Source organism: Elgaria multicarinata, chromosome 2 (genome assembly GCF_023053635.1).
Source record: "Elgaria multicarinata webbii isolate HBS135686 ecotype San Diego chromosome 2, rElgMul1.1.pri, whole genome shotgun sequence".
Lineage (NCBI taxonomy): Eukaryota > Metazoa > Chordata > Lepidosauria > Squamata > Anguidae > Elgaria > Elgaria multicarinata.
The window spans coordinates 63,875,967-63,899,670 of NC_086172.1; the positions used below are offsets into that span (position 1 = coordinate 63,875,967).

Genomic DNA, 23,704 nt, shown 5'->3' on the forward strand with positions numbered 1-23,704 from the left:
AGGGGAACTAGTACTTTGTGCGATTTTTTGTGCAAAGTTATACTAATATATTATATATTAATGCATCCCAAAATAGCATTTGCTTTTTTTGCAGCCACATCACACTGTTGGCTCATGTTCAGCTTGTGGTCTACAACAATTCCAAGATTTTTCTTGCTTGTAGTATTGCTTAGCTAAGTGTCCCCCATCTTGTAACTGTGCATTTTTCCTAGTTGTAGAACTTGGCATTTATCCCTATTAAATTTCATTCTGTTGTTTTCAGCCCAGCACTCCAGCCTATCAAGATCACTTTGAAGTTTGCTTCTGTCTTCCAGGGTATTAGCTATCCCACCTAATATTGTGTCATCTTTTTAAAAAGGATCCTATTGCATATTCTAAATTTCCTATTTCTATGGGGCAAAGAGAGACATTAGCACACATGTAAGCATAACCTGGTTTTGGACATTTTCCTTTTCCATTCTGTTTTTCTTTTTATTTCTAATGTTAGCAGTTTAGCTACAGAGAGGTACTTGATCCATCTTTCCTGCATTTTTGCCTCATGCTTGACCTCCTTGTTCTTTAGAGAGGAAGCATCTTCAGATGCACATAAAATAATTCTATTCAATGGTTCTGTTGCTTCAAGTACACTCTGATCCTTCTTCTACATCAGATCTATTAAATTCATTCTGACATTACCATTACCTTTAGATTAAATTACAGCTTTGAATTCAATTGGGTGTCATGTACTTTCACCTAGATATAAAGCGGTATTAGTTTGATAATACTTCAATCACATTACGCCAGTCCTTTTACAACTTCATTGGCTGCCAGTCCAGGTCCGGGCCCGATTCAAAGTGCTGGTATTGACATTTAAAGCCCTAAACGGTTTGGGGCCAGGTTATTTGAAGGAACGCCTCCTCCCATATGTACCTACCCGGACCTTAAGATCATCTACAGGGGCCCTTCTCTGTGAGCCCCTGCCAAAGGAAGTGAGGCAGGTGGCTACTAGGAGGAGGGCTTTCTCCGCTGTGGCACCCCGGTTGTGGAATGAGCTCCCCAGAGAGGTCCGCCTGGCGCCTACACTGTACTCCTTTCGTCGCCAGCTGAAGACCTTTTTATTCACTCAGTATTTTAACACTTAATTTTAACTTAAATTTAAATTATACTGTTTTAACTCTGTATTTTAACCTTATATCAATTTTGCTGCGTGGTTTTATCCTGGTTGTGCTTTTTATATTGTATTTTGTATTTGTATTTTTAACTTGTTGGTTGTTTTATGATGATTTTAATTTTTGTGAACCGCCCAGAGAGCTTCGGCTATTGGGCGGTATAAAAATGTAATAAATAATAAATAATAAATAAATAATTTCTCTTTTCTCCTCTACTATATTTAACACACCACTGAAGACTGGAAATCTTACACACACGTGTGTGTGTTCTGTAAAATGTTTGTATCATGAACAGAAATAGAAACAGATACATAGCTATCTTATGTTTCTGCAATTTTTTGAGAGATCTTCTCCAAAATATCAAGGGAAAGAAACTGACAGAAGTTATTTAAATTATCTAGATTTGTAGAAGTGTACAAATGTAATCATAATTATTTATATACCATATTTACTTTACAACTTGAACATTTGACTGGGATCTAGAGAGCTATTCTGTGGTACATTCAAGGGGATTCTTTTGCAGGGTGGGATTTTAAAACTTTTATTTTTTTAATAGCAAGCCAACATGTCATATTGCCAATTACCTTGGAAATTGTGTTTATTTTTAAGAACTTTGCTTTCTCTGATGTCTTTAAATGCTCATGTTTTTGAAATTTCTAAGGAAAAGTGTATTTCATGTAACGAAATGACCAATACTACATTCTTTTCTTAGGTAACTTTCAAAGCATCAAGATATTCAGTATCACCAGATTTAAAATATGTTCTCCTTGCATATGACATCAAACAGGTAAGCTAGTAATTGGAAAATACTAGTAACACTAGTAATACTTGTTTAGCTATGAAAAAATTAACCTTTTTCTTGGTTTAATATTAGTAAGCTCCTGTGAGATCAGATAAACCTTTTGCTCTCATTTACATTTTGGATTAAGTTTGGTTAGACTAGAGTTTCGAATAATAACATGTATGTATGGTTGTCCTGATAGATTCACTATTCCTTATGGGTTTGGATAACTGATATTTATGTAGTGTAATTCTGTGGGTGAAACAAGCTGTGGCGTCAGAGATCCAAAATTAAGATATCCTGATTAAAATATATTAATAAAAGTTAATAGCAGCTGGGGCAAGGTGAGAGGGAGAATTGGATCAGGACCAGGACACTGAGGAGAAAAATTTAACCATTCCACCCAATGTCATTATCCTGAGTAGAATTAATCCCACTCAACTGCTATTTGTTTTGCATATATCTACCTACCTGTGCATTTTCTCCTGCATTACAAATAGCAATTTCAGGCTACAATCTTATACATATTTGTCTGGGAGTAAGTAGGTCCAATTGAATTTAATGGGGATTATTTTGAGTAGGCATGTATAAGATCTTATTATCTGTATAATCTTTAACTCAGACTAATTGTTGCACTTCCTGTGCATTTCGGACTTCAGGAGTGGACTGCATGTTTTAATACTCTTCCATATTAAAAAATGAAACAAAACAAAACTTGCCAGCAAGTTCTTTGAAAACATGATGAATGTGTTCCTCTAAAAAATAGCATGTAATCAAGAATTCATGCCATGTGGCATGAGGTATGGCTCCTATTGTCCTTACTGATCACTGCTGGAATTAGTAGAATTCTCAATATTAGAGTGGATTCTATGTTGATAGACTGGAGCAACATCACCACTGCTGCTTGGAGACAGGAAAAAGAACTTAAAGATAACTTTTGCTTGTCTGTTTTTCTAGTTGCCTTATTAGTTATATTCTGTTCCACATTTCTTTCAAGAACTTCAGAGAGGTGTACAGTTCCTAGACAGTTTCCAGTCTAGGATTGACGCAAAGTCCGGTGATCACCAAGACATAGGTCAGCAGTAGGGTAGTTTACAACTCTCATGATCCCTCACCATTGACTATACTGGCTAGGACTGATGGAAACTGTAGGCGAAAACGTCTGGAGCACTGAAAATTCCCCAACCCTAATATAAGTCCTCAGACAGAACATATTTGGGACCCCACCAAAAGAATATTTAGAGTAGTACTTTGTTTTCAAATTGCAAGTGGTGTATTGTTGGGCATAAATATTCTTTAGTGAAGGTGAACTTGTTAAGACATAATATTCCTACATCCCTCCTATCACATATATATTAACTCCCGTTGAATTAAGTGGGACTTGTCCCCAGCTAAGTATGTACAGGACTGCAGACTCATTCTTGTGTAATACACACTATATTTTTGCATGTATTTATTTCATTTCATTTCTATATTACCCAATAGCTGAAGCTTTGCATCAAAACCGTTGCATCAAATAAGCTAGCATTGTTTGAATGAGTTGAAGAGAAAATGGGAGCACATGTTTTATCCAACATTGGCCATGAAATTGTAATTAGTGCCATAGCTATTTTGATGTTTGGATTAAAAATAAACACAGAGTTAAATTAAAAAGCTGAATATGTATTTTTGTTGTCAGCATTTTCTTTTATCTATTTTATGCTTGGAATGGCAAACTTTAATTAAATTTGCAGTTCTTTCAGCACAATTAAAAATATCCTTTATGCATAACGGGATGTAAATTTGCATGAAAATAAGCTGTCTTTGAATACAATAGTAATAATTGAATGAATTCTTTAAATCATGAAGGATAGAATGAGGAAAGCTTTTGATGTGTGCTTTTGATGTATGCTTTTGCAGCTGTTGTGATGTTGCTCTATAAACTTGATTATTAAAATAAATATGTGTTTATTCTTGCTGAAGAAAGTTCATGTCAGGTTATGTATCCATTACTGAAGTTGTTTTTCAATACAGATATTTAGCTACCTTTTCTAAATGTACCCCCTAGAACTAGGTACACTCATCCTACGTGGTATTCTAAGAAATATAGGTGGCAAAATTGTAGGATAGATGTTTCAGCTTGCTGAAGCTCAGTTCATTGATTTTAAAGGGAAAAAAGGTTTCCTTGTATATGTCTATGATTATTCATCATATTTTTTTTTGAGACTGGCTATAAAATTTATCCCATATTAGCTAATCATGAATTAAACTAATGTTAAAGTGAATGCTGAGATGACAAGAGATCATCTAATTGTCATTAACTTTTCAAGGACTATGCATATTTATTCCAGACTGCCCTGTCATGTACCAGGAAAAAGTAGAAGTTTAAATTAGGTTAGGCAGCATTGGGCTACTTGCGGCCCTCCAAATGTTTGGGGCTATAACTCTCATAGCTAGCACAGCCAATGGTGGGGATGAGAGTTGTGGGCCAAAACATTTGCGCTGCCACAAGTTGCCACCCTGAGATATTGTGTCCTTGTTGTTCAGATTAAGTTTGATCAAGCTTCAGGAGTGCTTCTCATAGCAGCCTATACAGTGGTTCAATGGGGTTCCTGAATGGCTAATGGGGTTCCTGGAAATGGAAGACCTTTCATTATTCAGTCTATGTTCACCTTTTCTCCTTCCACTGCCAAATCCTGACATCTTTGTCCAAGTTCAATAATATGAAGTAGTGGTCACTTTACAGAGTAAACATGTAGAGGTGTGAAGAGAATTGCAAATAAGTAGTACATTCTTCAGTGCTGATTTCACTGACATGACTTCCCAATATCTTGATGCTTTTAGGTAAATTAAAAAATCAATCTCTTCCACAATTCAGCAATCAAAATACAATGATGAAAAAACAACAACTGATATCACTACCACTATTGTCTTCAGACTCAGGCCTTTGCTAGATCTAAGTGAAAATCCGGGGGAGAGGAGGGGAGACCTTGCGTTATGAATAATGCGAGATCTCACCCTCGTTTACACGCAAGGCATGATGAGCTCAAGAAGAGAGCCGTCGCGCCCACCATTTTTAATTCTTAAAGGGGCAGGAGCAGTCCATCGATCCTGCGCAAAGGTAAGTGGTTTTTTTAAAAAAATTACCAACTTTCCCCGCTCCCCCCCCCAGCCCTGATGGGCGCAGCACTCCTGAAGAGTGCTGCGCCCTGTGCATGGCTCCCAGCTCCGCGTGAGTAATTGCGCAGAGCTGGGAAAAGCCGCGGAAACTGGCCACATGCTCACGGTCTTGGGCTCAGCCCGAGACCACGAGAAAAAGCAGGCCCAAAGTGTAGGGCTTTATCCTGGGGCCAGGGAGGGATGATCCCTCCCTGAGCCTGAGCCCATGTGCGTCATCTGGATGCACAGGGGCGATCCCAGGTATCAGCCTGGGATAACCCCTGGTCTAGCAAAGGCCTCAGTCACCTTCTTAGATATTCTGTATTAATTGCTCAAAATGGTATATTTACTAATCCCTCAGCCCAAACCTGTAATATGGGGATTCAGCTGAACAATGAATAACAATGCATGGTTATTATACTCTCTCAGCTTCTGCCTATCCCCCAAGTGCAATAGAGATCTAATACCACTAGACAGCACTGCAAGACTCTTGTAAACGAGAGCCTGACCTAAAGTATTCAAAGTGAACCACACTGCAGGGGTGTCATAAATCATTTACTCTCCCAGCCACTGCCTACCCAACCTATTCTATGGAGAATAAACTCTACTTGTTTTGGAATTTGCATTACCAATTTTTTTAAAATAGTTTTGTACACTAAATAACAACTGAAGCAGAAACAGAAAACCCTTTTCTTTGTTGTTTATTTTGGGGAGTGATGTGGGATCAAGCACAGTCACAGCTGCATTTAAATATTGCATTTCTTAATTGATTTATGTGGGAACATGTTTTATAAAGCTTTACAGTATGACTCAGGAAATGATGTTGCCAGACAATTAGATACTTCTCTCTGTACCCTTAAAAAACCAAAAACCTATCTATTGTTTCTTCCTCCCTTTCCAGCCACTCAGCCCAGTTATAGTTCCCCACATGTTTTTTTGTTTTTGTACTTGTATGCCTGATCTACAATTCATGTCGTATTGATATGATCCCATCATGGTAAACACTATATAGTATACTTTATGCCTCTTGCACATTTATACCTCGTAGTGCACGCAATGACATCTGTGGTAGTATTTGGTGGGGGGAACGGAATAAAAAGTGGGAAATAATGCTAGAAAAGATATATATATATATATATATATATATATATATATATATTGTGCCCCAACAGTTATCAGTGCACTTCAATATGGATTTTTTAAAACAACAACAACACCTACCCTAGTGTAGATCTAGTCCTCGACTGTCAATACCTATCTCTTGTATAGGGGTAGTGTGGTTTTGACTATGTAAGCATGAATGCAGGGAGGCTGAAATTGGTATTAGAAGAAATAATGATGTTAGCTTTAGATTTGTTGTTAATATTAGGAAGCCAAAGACTTCTTATTATTCATGAACGTTACATTCTACAAAACACACCTTTTATTGACAGAACCAACATTTACTTTCAATCACATTGACATGATTACTAAACTGCAAAACATTCTCTTAAACACTAATCTGAAGAATATTTGAGGAAAATTCTAAAACCCAACAATACATTTTCAATTATTTTTCTCAAGCTCGATAATTTTAAAGTAAAAGTAAACTTTCTTAAATGTCAGAGTAATTTGCAGAAACTGTTTCCACCAATACAGACTTTCCCACCCACATATTTTTAAGCTGTAGATAACAATATGCTCATCAGCTTTGACAGGTAGGGTTAATAGTTGGTGGTTGAATGAATATCCAGAAGCCCATAGAAGGTTCCTGGGATTCTTCCTTCCAGTATGTGAGCTAGTGGAATTGCTAGGGCTAAGACCTCTCCATGCTTGTATTATGGCGACAGTACAATTTCAGGGAGGAAATGTCAGGCTTTATAAGAACATAGGAAGAGCCATGCTGGATCAGACCAAGAGTCTATCTCGTCCAGCAGACTGTTCTGATAGTGGCCAACCCACTGCCCATAGGAAACCCACAAGCAGGACATGAGTGCAACATTTTATATAGCTTATTTATTTATTTATTTATTTATTGCCTGTCTCTCTCTAAACAAACCATGTAGATCTTTAACTGAAGACTTTTTTATGATCTCTGTTTTCTGTAGTATGCTGGATAGAGCTTTTTTATTATTATAATATCCCACCTCTGAAAAATATTCCATAGGTAGATTTGCCTAGTGCCACCTGTGCTATCCTTTTGACCCCAAATAATATGTTTTACTTACCTAGGGTTGTCAGGATATTTCATTTTGACTAGGGATGGATGGATTACTCTATTTCTGGTCTCTGTCAGTTGCAAACATGGTTTTTTTCCCCTTAAGTGTATTCATTCCATCCTTTTGTTTTAAAAAATCTGTATTAATATTTGAATTTAAATACATATTTTGAATGCATTTTGTCTAAAAAAATGCATTTTATTTATTTATTTACTACATTTCTATACCGCCCAACAGCCATAGCTCTAAAACACACCTTTTTATATGTTATTTGAGCCTTGAACTGTGTTACAACATTTGGAGTTGTAGAGATGTGTTCTGAGCCACACATTAGTCTGTAAAGTGTGTATTGGTCTATTCATTCCACAATGAGGACTGGACAAAAAACCTGAGTACCTGGAGTTTTGATTGATTGTTTTAAATGTTTTATTTTAAATGTGTAGCTATTTAAATGTGTAGCTATTATCATCATATTCTGTTTTATTGTATAAATCTGAATGAGGTTGTACACCTGAAAAGCAATTCATTAAACAAAAATCTACAGTTTACAAAACAATATTAAGGCTCTACAGTTTTCAACCAAGCACCAAAAAAGCAGGGAAATTGGGAGTTAAGGCTTACAAGCCCTAACGCTACATCCTTCCTAAAGAGGAAGAACTATGGCTAGTTCAAATGAATACAGATGAGCAAGGGGCAGAATGATAGTGGCAGCCCTGAACTACATGCATTGATTTCAAGGTGGTTTCACTAGGGTTCCCAATGGCCTCTAGCCCTAAAAAGGAAATGTGTACATAGGGTGGATGAGAAATTAGTTTCAGTTCATTTTTGATCAGAATTTACCCAGTTCGCACCTCTCCAATTGGACACCGACTAGGATGCTTCAGTTGTAATCTCAAACATCTGGAGGACAGCAGGATGGGGAACTATATCCTTACCAAACGCAGGGGCTGCCCGATATTTTTCTCTCACACACATCTCGCATATAGCAGCACGATTGATAACAAAAAGGGCATTATTTGTTGCAGATGTAGAATCAGGGAATGTGCTGGCACTTTCCCCCGGATTTTTTTATTATCTGTATCTGCACAGCTGTGGAGATACAGAAAATAACATTTTTAAAAAGGGGGCGGAATGGCCCCTTCCCTCTCCTCCCCCTTTCTCATTTTTTTTTCCTTTTAAAGAGCGGGAAAGTTCACACTTGTATTCCTTCCCGTGCAGATGCCGGGAAGGAATGCAAGTGTGGGAGCAAGGCAACTTGTGGTGCCAAAGCACTGCCGTAAAGACGGGGGACATGTTGACATCCAATATAAATCAAAGCTAGTGTTATGTGTTGGAACTATTTTTCAAAATAATAAATGAGCCCCAGAAGTTATGCTCTCTCACTTGAAATCTGAGAGGTCTCATTTGAACTTTTCAATAGCCAGTGTCCCGAGATAAAAAGCTTTTTATGACTGCTTCATGAAAAGGAAGCATTTCATGTTTTGTGTCTGTATTTGGAGACAACTTCAATAATTGTTCTACTGGAATTATGGAAGTACCCGAGATGATACAGGAAAATATCCTAAATGAGAATAAGTTACAGTTTAGTATGTTAATTATTATAGCTCATTTTATGCTGCATGCTTTTTCTTCCTGTTGGCATCTTAAAGTAGCAGATTGTGATCAAGTTTTTGGGCAAGTTTCAATGTTGCACAGGCTGCATTTCCATCCCTAGATATTTACTCAGAAGTAAGACCCATTGAATTTCCTTGGTTCTTGAAAAGCAACATACTTGCTTTTAGATTTGCCACTCTTAGCACTCTCTGTGTGCTATGTATGCCTGCTCTGTCTGTCCCTATAGTTCCCTGCAAGGCCAAGCAAGGGAAGGTCAGTAAATTGAACCCAGAGATGGAGGGTTGCTGTTGTTTTCCAAGTGCCTTTTCTAAGGCCATGGCTAGACCAGGCCTATATCCTGGGATTGTCCCGGGATCATCCCTGTGCATCCAAATGACACACAGGGGATCCTGGGAGCAGGCAGGGATGACCCCTCCATTTGCCTGGGATAATCCTTAGGTCTAGCTAAGGCCCGAGTCACTTGAAATTTGCCTGAATTGACTAGGAAGTTACAGACTGGGGAACTTGGGAATCTTGTGGTGTTTTGTTAACTAAGTAGAAATAACATGGTGCATTCTGCACCTGGTACTCAGAAATCACATTCAGGTTCAAAAGTGTGCTGATAATTAATTCTACTGAATAATGACTTTGGCCATGGTTCAAGGAACCATGTAACTTATAGAACAGAGCAGTATGTAAAATTCGTATTTCAAGTATTTCAAATATGAATTTGAAATTCATATTTCAAACATAATGGTCATTATTATTTGAAATATACCCAGAAAATGTATTGAGAGTTTGTATAGGGATTACCCTTTTTCTTCATCATCTTCTGTATTTCGAATTCATATACTTTCCTGATGTTTAATACACAGTTAAGTAATTGGAGTAAGGTTTTTTATCAGCAGTCTTTTAGGCCTTCCTTTGCTTTCTGTGCATACTGAGCAAACTCACTCAAGCCTACCAGAATCGGAGAGGTCAGTGCAATGAAGAGTGCTGATGAATAAATCAATCACTTATGCAGTATCCCTACATTGTCATACAGAGCGCTGAAAAATAATTCCACACAGTGTGTCTGAAAGGCAGTACACGATATAATTAAAGCTATGCATCCATTGGGAATCAGAAGCCACTCCTGAAATCCTCCTGATTTTTAAGAGCAGCATGTTGAGCGTCAGGGGAGCTGCTTTCAGTGACACAACTGTGCATCCAGGAGCTTTCGATGCAATCCTTTGCATCCCAGCACATTTTAATTATCACCACAACCTGTTGTTGTTGTTGGTGGTGGTGGTGTGTGTGTGTGTATATATATATATATATATATCTCCAGGAAACACAGAACACAGCCCTCACAAACAACAGCATAGTTTTCAATTTGCACATTCAAAACATTTAGGAAAATCCAATTTTTAGGAAATGGCCTTTTTAATTGAATGTGTCAGATATTACTGTGTTGTACTTGAAAATCTGCAGTAGTTGGATACAGAGAAGGTGCTGTGTGCTATCTCTCAGTAATTAAATATTTAAACAAGATGCCGTTAGTATTGATGAATTCAGCTGCAAATGAACACTTAATCTTAAAATAGGCATTGATCACCGTATTCTGAATTTTAATCTTGCTGCCAAACAACCATATATTGCTTACAGTCATGAATTTATTCCCAAATGAGAATTTAGTACTTCACGTAAGGTATTGTGAATTACATTTGTAAAAGTAGAAGTGAATAATCTTGCTTTTTTTTAATGAGTTGGATCCAGTATAAGCCTCACATGAACAGAAGGACTCTTTTCACAGCAGGAGACTTTAGATCTGTTGGAGCTTTTCTTCTGGCTGAAAAGGGAAGGACATAATTTTTGCTGATTCTCCATCCCTCTACAGTGGCCTATCTCACCTAGAAATATGTTCCAGATAGCTGGGGTCCCACTTTAATATTAGGAGTGGTGTAGAGGGAAGGAAAATCAGCACACACAAAAAAGTAATAATAATAAAAAAATCAGTTCCTCAACGTTCTGCCAACAGGAGCCTTCTCAGAGAAATTCCACTTGGGAATGCTTGCACTGGTGAAATAAAACTCTGCATCAAACCAACTGTGTTTTGCACTTAAAGAAGAAAAATTGGCATGGCAAATCAAATATCAGATTATCTGTGATTCTATTTTATTGGGTTTTTGCAACTGGTGCAACAATCTAAAGTATCACTGGCATTTTAGTTCTTAAAATATATCTTATCAAGTATAAACCCTGTGTTGCCATGGGGGCTAGTAATGTGAAAATGATTGGATAAAAATATGTTTGCCTGTTTCCATTCTGAATGAAAGAACTATACACTTTTATAATAAATCTACTACAAATAAACTGGCAAAGGTAAACAAACAAAATGTTGTTTTTAAAAGAACATTTATCATTTCTTTAAGTTGAAAGTCTAAACTTCTAGAACCAGAATGTCCAGAGGTCTTTGCATGCCCTTGTTAGAGTATTCCTTCCCCAAACCAATGAGAATGGTTCGGGGGGTCTGAAGCTCATTTTTCCATTCCATAAGCCTCCCCGCCATCACCACCCACCGAAAACTACAACTCCCAGAGTGCTTTGTGCTCATTCACTCGCTCAGATGCCTTTACCTCAGCCTCTTGTCACTGGGCCTGGTTGCTCGTAGTGCACCTCCAACTTCTCCGACTGACTTGTCTGTGTTGGCTGCTTCTTCTGGGCAATCCTCTCTGGGCTGGGCTCGGACCTTCAGGGTAGGCCCTGGACGGGCCTGGGGAGGATGCTGTTGTGCCTGTGTGAATGAAGGCAGCATGCAGCAGGGCTCCTCCTCATTAGGTGCATCCCTGTCCAGCCAAGCACCATGTTGCCCCTGGGCAGCCTCAGGAGCAGGAGGGAATCCCTGGGTGGCCTCACCAGAACTGCCATGTTGGCTATGGGTGGTGACAGTGACAGGAATATGAAAGGGATCACAAAATTTAGATTGCTAGAGGAATAAGAGAGTGTTTGATGTAAAGTGTTTTGGGGAATAGGAAGAGGTGGGGCAGAATCAGAGAATAAAGGCTGAATGCTGAAACCACAGGAGAAGGAGCAAAGAGTTTTGAGAAGAGTCACTGAAGGGAACAACAGGAAAAGAATATAGATTAGAAAATGCAGAAGATGCAAGGAAACACACTGACTGGCTCACTATGAGGACTTAAACAGACCGAGTCAAAGGGAATCACAAAAACTAGGGAATAAAAAGAGGCACAGAAGGAGAATGCCATGGAGGTAAAGTAGATGACTGGATGCTAGGAACAGTAGGAAGTCTCTAAGAACTTGTCAGCTGTGGAAAGAAAACCCTCCAGTGAGCAATTATTCTTACTCTACTGCACAGCTGCCTCTTATCAGTATTGCCTTCAGGGATCCTTCCACAACTCCAGCTTGGGTTGTGTAGTTGTGGGGTGGGGGGAAAGCAGGCTATTGGGCATAAGCCAAACCTCAGACAGAAGTGGCCAGAAAAACACAAGAATGAACGGACAGGAAAAGATTTATCCACTTTTATAACCCACACGTCCTAATCCTTGTTCTTGGTTCCTGCTCCTAAAATATTAGTCTCCTGAACAACTATAGCTACTATCTGAGCTAGCTTTAAAAAAGTTACCTCTCTTTTTCTTTCCAATTGAATAAAGTTAAACAGTTTATAACATAAATGTTACTTATTTGGAGTAGCAACCAACCATTAAGAACCTCTACAGCACCCTGTTGTCCATGATATTAAAAACTTTGCCTTCTATATTTTACAGAACCAAAGATCATGCTTACAACAGTGTTCTGGATCACTATTTCCACAATAAGGAAAAATAAGAAATTACAGGGTTAGGATAAGTGTGTGTGTATAGGTAGATATAGAAATAATAAAATATAAGACATTAACATTTTAAGAATAAACATAACCTCAGAGATAAAAATATATAAATATAAATGCTAATTAAAATTTTGTCATAGTAGAGCTGCCTGACCATCAAAGGTGAACCCAATCAAAACAGTCTGTCAGCAACATGTGTGTGGTTTTTTTTTTTAAAGAATAAACTCAGCAGGAAAGTGACAGCAGGAACAGCTGTTAGTAGACTGAAATTATAAGCCTCCCAAAAGGTTAAAAATAAAGTTTGCAAACAAGAAACACTGTGCACCAAACATATTAATTATATTATTTGTATAACTTTAATATATGAACCTATAACAGCATGGGTATTTGTTGGCTTTAGAATGGAAATTTAATCTTGGAAGCATAATCGTTTTACTTTGACTACGGCCTTAGCTAGATCTAAGGCTTATCCCGGGATCATCCCTGCCTGCTCCTGGGATATCCTGTGTGTCATTTACATGAACAGGGATTACCCTGGGACAATCCCGGGATAAACGTTAGGTCTAGCTAAGGCCTACCACTCAGTCCTGATCCTCTGGCATCACTCTCCCCGGTTCTACCTTTGGCACATCCATAATCAGTATGCCATAGACTAATTTATATGGGATTAATATATACTGTGAATTAAGATGAATTCCGAGGCAGATATTGCCTTCATATTTGCAGTAGATATATGTTGGCTTGGCTCCCTTATATCCCCAAACAGTATTCTTAATAAGCTAATACATTTTGACTAAAATCCAAATTTTATTGATACGAATTCTTTTATTTGTTTTGAGTTACATAAGAGATGTTACTCACTGCATTGTGATCTTATTGTTTCCTAAGGCTATGTCTGCCCTTTCCTCATTCACTCTGATACATTACATTGCAGGATGAAAGCTTGTCTGGGACTTAGTGCCCTACAAAGCAGTAATGATGCTACAATGGAAGACCCAGCAGAAACTCTGCTCTTGTCTAGGGCAGAATGTTTTAGAGTAATTATGTTGGAGATTTTGTTGGATTGATCTGCCATTTAACTTTCAAGAGCCATTTATATTTTGCTCAGTACCTAAATAACAGATCATACAATTTGACATTTGTGGACATGTTCTATAATATTGTAAAGACAGTACTTTTATACTTTACCAGTTTCAGAATCCAATGGGAGATATAGAATGATTGAAATAGTTAGATGAATGTTCAAAGCAGGTGTCCCTTCTATTATTATTATTATTATTATTATCATCATCATCATCATCATCATCATCATCATCATCTATATCCCACCTTTTTTCCTTCAAGGAACCCAAGGTGGTATACATAATCCTCTCTCCATGTTATCCTCACAACAACAACCCTGTGAGGTAGGTTGGGCTGAGAGTATGTGACTGGCTCAAAGTCACCCAGTGGGTTTCTATGGCCAAGTGGGGACTAGAACCTGGATCTTCTGACTCCCAGTCCAACACTTTAGCCACTAAACCACACTGGCTGCACATTTAAAATAATGGGCACATTTAAAATAATGTTCAGATAAACAGTCAGTCCTCCAGGTACTCAGATTTTTTTGTCTAGTCCTCATTGTGGAATGAATAGACCAATAGATTAATGTGTGGATCAGAACACATCTCTACAGCTCCAAATGTCTGGACTAGAACCTGGATCTCCCGACTCCCAGACCATCACCTTAGCCACTACACCACACTGGCTCCTATATAACATGGTCTCTCAAGGACTTCAAGTTGTTAGTTCTTGCTGGCCTTTTCTGTGTACTGGCAGGAGGAATAAATTGTATGTGGCATCTGAAAGGCAGCAGAAGCATGATAATAACCAAGGCACTGATATTGTAGGAACTGTGGGAGTCACTCCTGCAGATGGGATTACAGGCCCCAGAACATATCTGAGTGAAGAGTTGGAGCTCTGGTCTCCAGAGCTTAGAAGAACTGACACCAGATCCCAGGGACAGGTCACAGTGTCTAAGGAGCTTTTGCATGAAGTGCTTTTCCTCACTTTAATATGACCATATATGTAAATTAGAAGTATCTTCCATAAAGGTCAAGGCAGCAAAATCTGACATGTTCAGATTTGTTTAATCCTAATTGAGAAAATGTCTCCTCCAACTTGGTAATATTTTTATTTTTCTGTAACAATTTTTCATGAAATAGCCAACATTCCACCCTCAGATAATATGAATGTGTAACAGAATTTTGAATAGCTAAAGTTCTTGATCTTCAAAAATCTCAAACTTTTTTCAAGAAATAGGCAGATTCTTCTTCTACTCTTTATAAATGTAAGCAAAATTGCTACCATTATTTCCTGAATGACATGTGGAAAACACCAAAAATGCTGCCAAATGTTACATGCCAAATTCTGGCTTTTAAGTCCCGAATTGGGCACAAATTAGCCAAAATGCAACTATTTTAAGTCCCAGTGATTTCAATAGGAAAGAATTATGAACAGGCTTATATGGGGCAGGGTCCAGTGGTGATGTTCCACAAATTCAAATAGCACTATTGGAGCTCCGCTGGGTCTTTCTATTGCGCAGGCGGTTGCCCATTACAATGGGTGCAAGCAGTAGCATAACCAGTTGCCCAATAAGAAAGCACAACATTTTGCACAAGAGTGATGTAAAAACTGCATGCGCAACTGTGCTTGTGCAGACGCAACTTTAGTTGGATTCTTCTCTTGCACATCATTCAGAACCTAGGTTCCGCTAGCACAATGTCATTTACGCCACTGGAATGACACAGTTGGATACTGCTGTGGAATATGAATTTGGCCCTTCTAACTAAAGAAGACAGCTTTGGGTATTGGGTGGTATAATAAAGAAATTGCCATTCCAAACCAGGCTTAAACTCTTTCTAAAGTTCCAGCGCAGATCAAAATGTACCAGAGTGGACTTGTTCTGTCACCAGCCTGCACTGCAGCCAGTGTTGCCACCCCTTCCCCATTTCCACATCAGCTGCATCTGTAAAAGGAACGAGAAGTCAGCATAGTTCTCCTTTGAAGATTTTGGAAGGCTGTTTTTTTTTACTGGGTCTTGAAAGGATATGTATAAATGTATTTTAAATCAGCATAAAATATTATAGTTATTGAAGGTGATATATCTAAAAGTCTTCCTCACTGTGCTTTAAATGAGTACTAATTGGTTCAGGGCATTGATTAATATAACTTAATGGCAGCCTTCTCCAACCTGGTAACCTCCAGATGTGTTGTACTGCAACTTCAGTCATCTTGACCAACTTGGGCTGTTTCTACACCTGCCTTTTCCCTGGGATCATCCCTTTGCATCCAAATGACACACAATGGATCCTGGGAGCAGGCAGGGATAATCCTTAGGTGTAGAAAGGGCCTTGGTCACTGGCTTTGGGTAGTGGGTGTTGTAATTTATTTATTGCATTTCTATACCACCCAATAGCTGAAGCTGTCTGGGCAGTTCACAAAAATTAAAACCACAAAAAGCAGGATAAAATGCAATATAATATAAAACAGCTTAAAACTGCAGTATACTAGTGCTACCAGAGTAGACACCTAGCCACAGTGCAGAGATTTAAGGTGCAATAGGTTAAAAACAGAATCCAAAAAATGCTTTGGAAATTAAGATGGTCTTTACACATCTTGTAATCCAACACATCTGCTTGGTGAAGGCTGCCATAAGCTATATTGATCAATAACCTGAACTCAGCCTGGGGAAGACTGGCTTATGGGCTTAAAGGTTACTGTGTTTCTGTCGACTCCTAGTGTATAAGTTTCTGCCATCTTTTATTTAAATATGGCAGTGTATTTTCTCAACCTTAAATTGCCAGCTTTGTCTTCAAAATTTGCAAGATTTGCAGAAAGCCAGCATATTATTTCAAAAGTTGTTGGTACTTACAAATCTGATATTTGAAAAATGTATGCATTTTTATAAATTTTTGGTAAATGTGGTGTGTTTGGTTACTGAAATTCAGAGCAGAATATTCCTTTTTATTTTATTTTTTAGCAACTGTACTTTAGCAAGCGGAATGTGAATTTCGCCCCTCTAACCAACTCTTCTAAAGTTCCAGACTTGACCTGAATGGACTTGCTTTGTCAAAAGCCAGCCCAAACGGTTTGGAAATGTTAACTACAAAGCTCTACTGTAGCATAAAAAAGTAAAGTAACGTAAAGGCTGTCAATTTTATCTCTTCTTTTTTATATAGACAATATAATAATAGTTGTACCATATGTTTGGGAAGGCAGCGATTGCTGAGATTGTTCTGAAGTTTTTCAGACCCGGTACTGCAATTTTAACTAAGAAGAAAAGTAAGAGCTTCTGTAGCTGATTTCTATTCTTTGAGTCACACACTGAGTACAAGTTCACTGGCATAACATGCTGAGATGTCCTGTGGAGTGGGAATTAATGGAGCCTGATGCAAACAACAATAAAGTTCAAATCTTATTGAAGTGCTTCAGTACCTTGCAAAGATCAGGTTATTAACATTTACTAACATTAAGATTATTGGGTTATAAAGTAGACACAGTGAAGTTTTGGTGCAAAAAGTTTCTCATCCTTATTATTGGGATTATTCAAAATTGCCTATTGAATTTGCTTCATGCAATGAGCATAGGTGAATTGTATTATGCTGAATGCAATTATGTTGAGCCAAGCAGCTGATTAGGCCATGATTGTAAAATGGGTGAGTTGTGAGCCAATTCTGTGTCTTGTGTCATACTTGGTCAGAACTAAGCCAAGTCATTTCCTAAACTTGGGAAATGGTTCAACTAATGTCCAAGCCAATCTAAAGGAAGAGTTCCTCCTGATTTGACATACAGGGGTTTAGAAGCTTCTGTCATTTCTGGCTGTTAAATGTTTCTCTAAGCCAGCAGAATACCTCTCATGGATATGTAAAGCTAACTTTTTATAGCCAGGAATTGGAGTTATGGTGGAATGGGTGATGGAGACAGTCACTTGTTGTCAAATGTAAACGTCTCTCTGTAATTGAGGAGAGTCCCCAGAAGGGAGACTCTTGATGTTGGTAAGTGTCTTTGGGGCTATAGATGGGGCTGGATAGGATACATATCTGAAAACACCTGCTAAGGATTATAGAATCATAGAATAGTAGAGTTGGAAGGGGACTATAAGGCCATTGAGTCCAACCCTCTGCTCATTGCAGGAATCTACCATAAAGCCTACCTGACATTTTCATGTAAGCAGCTTCTCTCTTGGGATGCAAAAGGTCCCACCTCCCAGGAGAATTTGCAGCCAGAATTTGGGGTAAGCTGAAATTCTTTGACTGTGATTAAAGAGTTTTGGAGTTCCTTGTGCTCATCTCTTCTTTGAGGCAAGCACTATGAGCCCCAAAGCTTGTGCTAAGGCCTACTGAATTCTACAAAGCTACAATAAATTCTAAAATTAAAGTAACTAGAGTAAGCTCAGGGTTGCACTCAGGCAAGTACATGATTTAGTTGGACTTTTTAGTACTTACTTTAGATAGCCCTAAAACTATTTAAATGATGTACATTTAGGAGACGAATTCCAAAAATTTGCACCATGAGCAGATAATAGTAACGGACAGGCAATATTAACCATTAGTCTAAGGATAAAGCCTGCAGTTCATTACACCAGGAGTAGATCTCCATATATCAGCTCCCAGCATTTCTGACCATTGGCCATTCTGGCACAGACCTCTGGTAGTTGAAGTTCAAAACATTAGAAGATCTACCTTCTTCCTACTCTTGGTGTTTGCTTTATACACTTACATGGCTGCCGGTTCCATTGAACTTAGTGGTACTTACTTTCAAGTAAACCTGTATATGGTTGGGTTGCATGGGTGCATTGAGACTTTGGGAACCCAGAAGCACACCCCTACTAATGTAGTACAATTACCCTAAAGTTTCATTGTAGGGAGGGTATGCCCACCTTAGGGTAAGCTTGGTAAAAATTACTTGGATGTTATTTTTGGATGTGGAAGGGTGATTGTTCCTTGGCTATGTTTCAGTTACAGTTAGTACTTTCTGCTGATTAATTGCTTCTGGGCGTTTCTCTCCCCTCGTGATGCTTGCCAGCCAGGAAAGCGTCCTCTGGGAGAGAAACACCCACCAAGGATGACAGCGTCGGGCAAGCTCTGCTGCCTGGCATGGCCTGGAATAATCAGCCCATCATGTACTGTGGTCCCATTTGGAGTAAGAAGCCTTATGTGGAAGAACATCAGCATTGTGACATTACTCATATGGGGACTATGGCTTTTGCTAAACCACTCCCACAAATTTTTGTCAAGGTCAGGCCACAGCCCACTTTGGGAGGGGGGACAGCGATGATGATTTGGGGAGGGAGGATTTCACTGTAGATACCTTTCTGGCTCAGGAAGCAAACTTTCAGCTCAGTTGTACTATGACCTGGGAAGTTATTCCAAGGATGATTATGCTTACAACCCTTGCCCCAATTATTCCCCAGAGATTGAAGCTTGGCTTAATCCTTTTACTGTGGGCACAGATGGGCAGTTTGTGGAGGGAGGAATGCTCTCTGACTACAATGCAGAAAATACTTACTAAAGCTCACATAAATGCATAACATGTATTGGAACCAAAATAATAATAAAAGGGTTAAAATGAAACAAAGACTCTGTCTTCTATAGGAAGTGGCTGTTGGTGGTTGGCACAGGAAGCAGGGGAGGAGGAAAAAAAGGGAAGGCAAACCAGCCGAACTAACTTAATGTTAGTACCCACATGTATACCCCCACCCAGAAGCTAGAGGGCGTGGTTGTTGGAGTTGTGGTTCACATAGGGCTTAAGCAGATGTTGGGGATGAAGCTGCAGGAGGGGGGAAAGTAAAGTAAGTCTGGAAGTCTGGTAGATTTCACCCATTTTCCAGGTGTAATAAATATCGGCTAGCAATATCCATGTACTCCCAAGTCTAATATTTTATTTTTTATTTATTTATTAAATTTATATACCGCCCCATAGCCGAAGCTCTCAGGGTGGATAACAAAAGTTAAAAACAGTAAATATTAAAAAGTATACAAAATTTTAAAAACCATATTTCTACTAGAATTTCCTTTTTTAAAAAAAAAAAAAAAAAAGTTTTAAGTAGGGAGTTCATGTAAATGACACACAGGATATGCCAGGAACAGGCAGGGATGACCCCGGGACAATCCCGGGATAAACCTTAGGTCTAGCTAAGGCCATACTGTACTATATGGAAAGATGGTCTAAAGCAGGGGTGGGCATCTTGTGGCCCTCCAGATGTTTGGCCTACAACACCCATCATCACTCACAATTGGCTATTCTGGCTAGGACTGATACGAGTTGTAGGTCAAAACAACTGGAGGGCCACAGGTTGACCACAGGTTTCCTTTTCTAAAGTATAAGGCAGTTCCTTATACATGGCATTTACAGATAGGAGCATCAACTATCTGTACATATTTTCATGCCAGCTACTAGAACAGGAAATATGAAAGGCAGAGTAATGGTATTTTTTTATTCCCAAAAGCTAAATGCATAATTGAATGGTGGTTGGCATAAATAGCATAGTTCCTCTGTTGGGGTTGAACTATGTTTGTCGTGAAGTTACCTTGGAGTGCAAGGTCTAAAAATTTCCCTCTGCTATGCCATGGTCCCAATCCCACCTTTATAACTTTTATTTATTTTAATTTTACAGGCCAGAGCTAGCCATGTGGCAAAGACCATATTTAGCTTGTACCTTAGTTTATTTCTGATAGGTAAGCGTTATATATTAACACTTACCCATGAAAATAATAATTATGATTTTGTGTGTGTGGGGGGGGGTTACGTTTGTTATAGACAGTTTAAAAATGTGTCTGTGAAGTAGAATGAGATTATAAAATCTCACTCTATTGCTAGAAAAGGTGAAAAAAAGAGTTACTTTTAATTATATATTATAGTTGCAATAGATAGATAAGCCCTGCTTATCCACATAGTGCATAATTGTTTAATTAAAACCTCCACAGCCACATGCACAGTCAGATCGCATTGTTAGTCAATGGATAATTTGAAACAAAACAATCCAGTATTTTTTTCTGTGACATTTTTGTCTGCTTGATTTTGTTGTATAACTTTTCACAAGACATCTCATTTTTACAGCTGCCTTCAATTTCTTGGGTTAATCTACTTTCTTCTTTTACAATTAAATCATGGTGGTTTGGATCCAGATATGTACTAGCAAAAGAAATTCTTGCCATGATAACCTTCTATAATTTGTTATGCAAGAGCTAGTGGAAAACATTGTACGACTTGTACAAGACTTTGTCTAGAAATTGTATGATGTCTTGTACAAAGAGAAGCGGTCCTTTCGATTTTAGTTCTCTTTTCTAGAAGACGGATCTTATACCAAATCATAAAAATGTTTTCTGCTCATTGAAGGATACCTCTGGATCCAAGCCAAAATGATCAATACTAGTTTCTGCTTTCTCATGTTTGTACAAGAGATTCTCTTTTTTCTTACTTCTCTTTTCTAGAGCAAACATTTTACACCATCATAAAAATCTCTTCTATTTCTGGGAGGGCACCTCTGGATCCAACCCAATATTATCAGCACTACTTTCTGTTTTCTTTCACATTTCCCTTTAACTAATAGACCTTTATTCTCTGAGCTGAATATGAAGGTGAGCTCTTGCGCTCCAGGAGTTGCTGATGGATACGTCATTTAGACATATTACCCAAGATTAAATTGCCACCCACCTCTTCATATATTGTCTCTAGGGATCCCTTTTGCACCATTAGCAATTAGAGCAAATTATTATAAAATGACTGAGTTGTGTGACTTCTCTGTGCACTTTCTCTTGAGTTACAGGTGCCCCACCACCCTTCCCATTAATTGTTGCTATGGGATCCTTAAAACTAACTTCCCGAATGTTTGATATGAAACATCTTTCTTTTTCCTTCTCTTCTGTTTGCACAGTAGAGAATAGCATTTTTATTTATTGTACTACAAAAGAAAATATTTTAGTATTGATTTATACCTGTCAGTTCAATAAATAAAATAAAATATCCTTCTTCCTGCCAGATCATGTTCTCAAAGGAAGTTACTGAAGAGATAATAACAATCTCAAAGGAAGCATTATATTGACAGTGTTCATGAAGTCTTAACAAAAGCTTGTGAATGACAAGCCTGTCCATACTCATATCAAGCCTCTCCAAAAGTTTTATTTTGTTGAGTATTAATTTTAGGTTTCTAAGTTTTGAAGTTTCCTTTATTTTTATGCAAGGAGATAGCTTAAAATATAGCTTAAAATAAGGAATTTTGAAACTTTCTGTTTTTAGTTTTTATGAGAAAGCGTTATGCCATTCTCATATTATTGAGTTTTTATAACTTCCACTGTTTTTATTTTGCATTGGTTTGTTTCATTTGAACGCAAAGCACACAACAAAGGCTTTTGCTAGACCAGGCTACATCCCGGGCTGATACCCGGGATCGCCCTTGTGTGTCCAGATCCCGGGGCCAGATCAACCCTCCCTGGCCCTGGAATATAGCCTACCCATTCTAGCTTGATTTTCCCCACAGTCTCGGACTGAGCTCAAGCCCATGAGCGTGTAGCCCGTTCCGTGGCTTTTCCCGGCTCCATGCAATAACTCGCGTGTAGCTGGGGGAAGATGCGCATGGAGCGCAGTGCTCCCCAGGAGCACTGTGCCCATCGGGGGCAGGGTGGGGGGAGTGGGGAAATGAATTTAATTTTAAAAAAAAACACTTACCGCCCCTTTAACTATGAAAAAATGGCGGATGCGATGGGTCTTTCCTTCAGTTTGTCACGTCTGATGTCTAGACTAGGGCGACAGCCCGCGATAATTGTATCGCAGTCTCTCCCCTCCTCTATCATGGATTTTAAGGAAGGTCTAGCAAAGGCCAAAGTGAGCCTTTCAAATCATTCTGATTTTCACAAAAGTTACAAATTATGTTCAATGTTATATGCAAATAAACGCAAGGCAATGGTGGAGTTAATATGAACAAAAAGAACCACAACAGGTTTGTCGCCTGTTGTGGTTCTTTTTGTTCAACGTTATATACAAGCATTATAGTAAGTTAAGAACAGTATTAAAACTACTTAAAAATATCATCAACATATAAAACAAAATTAATTTATTATGTAGATTAGGGAAGTTGGAGAAATCTGCAACAGAAATGAGTTCAGATTCCTATGATTCTACAGCAGACCAGCCTTTCCCAAGTCACACAGATTTCACAGACTTATGGACAGGTATTTTTTTTTTCCTTTCAGAACTTTACTTATAGAAAAATGCTTAAAAAAAAAAAAACTCTCACTGAAAATGTGTACTCCCCTTCCCTGCCCCCCACAGCCTAAAGTATAAAAATTCACATTTTGGGAGGATTTGCACATTTGAGGAGGGCTTGCACAAACGCAAATTGGAAAAAAGGTAATTCTGTCAATGAGCGAAAAATGGAATGAAAGGCACCTGATAATCCATGAAATGCAGATGGATTTTTTTAAAATGTAAAATCTGTGCATTCCTAATGTAGATAATGATGCAACTGAGGCCAGATCTACACCAAGCAGGATATTGCACTATGAAAGCGGTAAGGAAGTGGTATATAAAAGGCAGGAGCCACACTACTGCTTTATAGGCAGGGTTTTGCTATTTTATTGTTTTACTCTGTACAGCACCATGTACACTGATGGTGCTATATAAATAAATATTATTATTAATAATAATAATAGCAGTATTGAAGTGCACTGACAACTGTTGGGGCCCATTGACATATAGCATATACCACTTTTATAGTGCTATATCCTGCTTGGTGAAGAAATTAAGAAAGCTGTGAATGCTAGCAAAATGCAGAGAGCACAGAAGAAGAGAAAGGCAAAAATTAAACTGACATAATGGAATGGTCTAATGCTAGAACTCTGGCATTGCCTGACTATGCCAGATGCTGATGCCAGGCCAGGGAGAGATATTTTCTCCTTGTGGAGAAACTGCAAAATTCTGAAATAAAAGTTATATAAATGTGGCACATATATTTATCCATAGGAATGCTGTTATAACA

The 23,704-nt window shown here is 38.4% G+C and overlaps 1 protein-coding gene across 5 annotated transcripts in view; it reads left to right on the forward strand.

Moving 5' to 3' along the window:
- Positions 1-23,704, forward strand: part of DPP10 (dipeptidyl peptidase like 10) — a 657,697-nt gene that overhangs the window by 521,162 nt on the left and 112,831 nt on the right. For all 5 annotated transcript variants that reach the window (XM_063116617.1, XM_063116616.1, XM_063116619.1 and 2 more), the window contains exon 5: positions 1,861-1,935. In XM_063116617.1, coding sequence (XP_062972687.1) covers positions 1,861-1,935 — 75 coding nt within the window. The remainder of the gene's footprint in view (positions 1-1,860; positions 1,936-23,704) is intronic.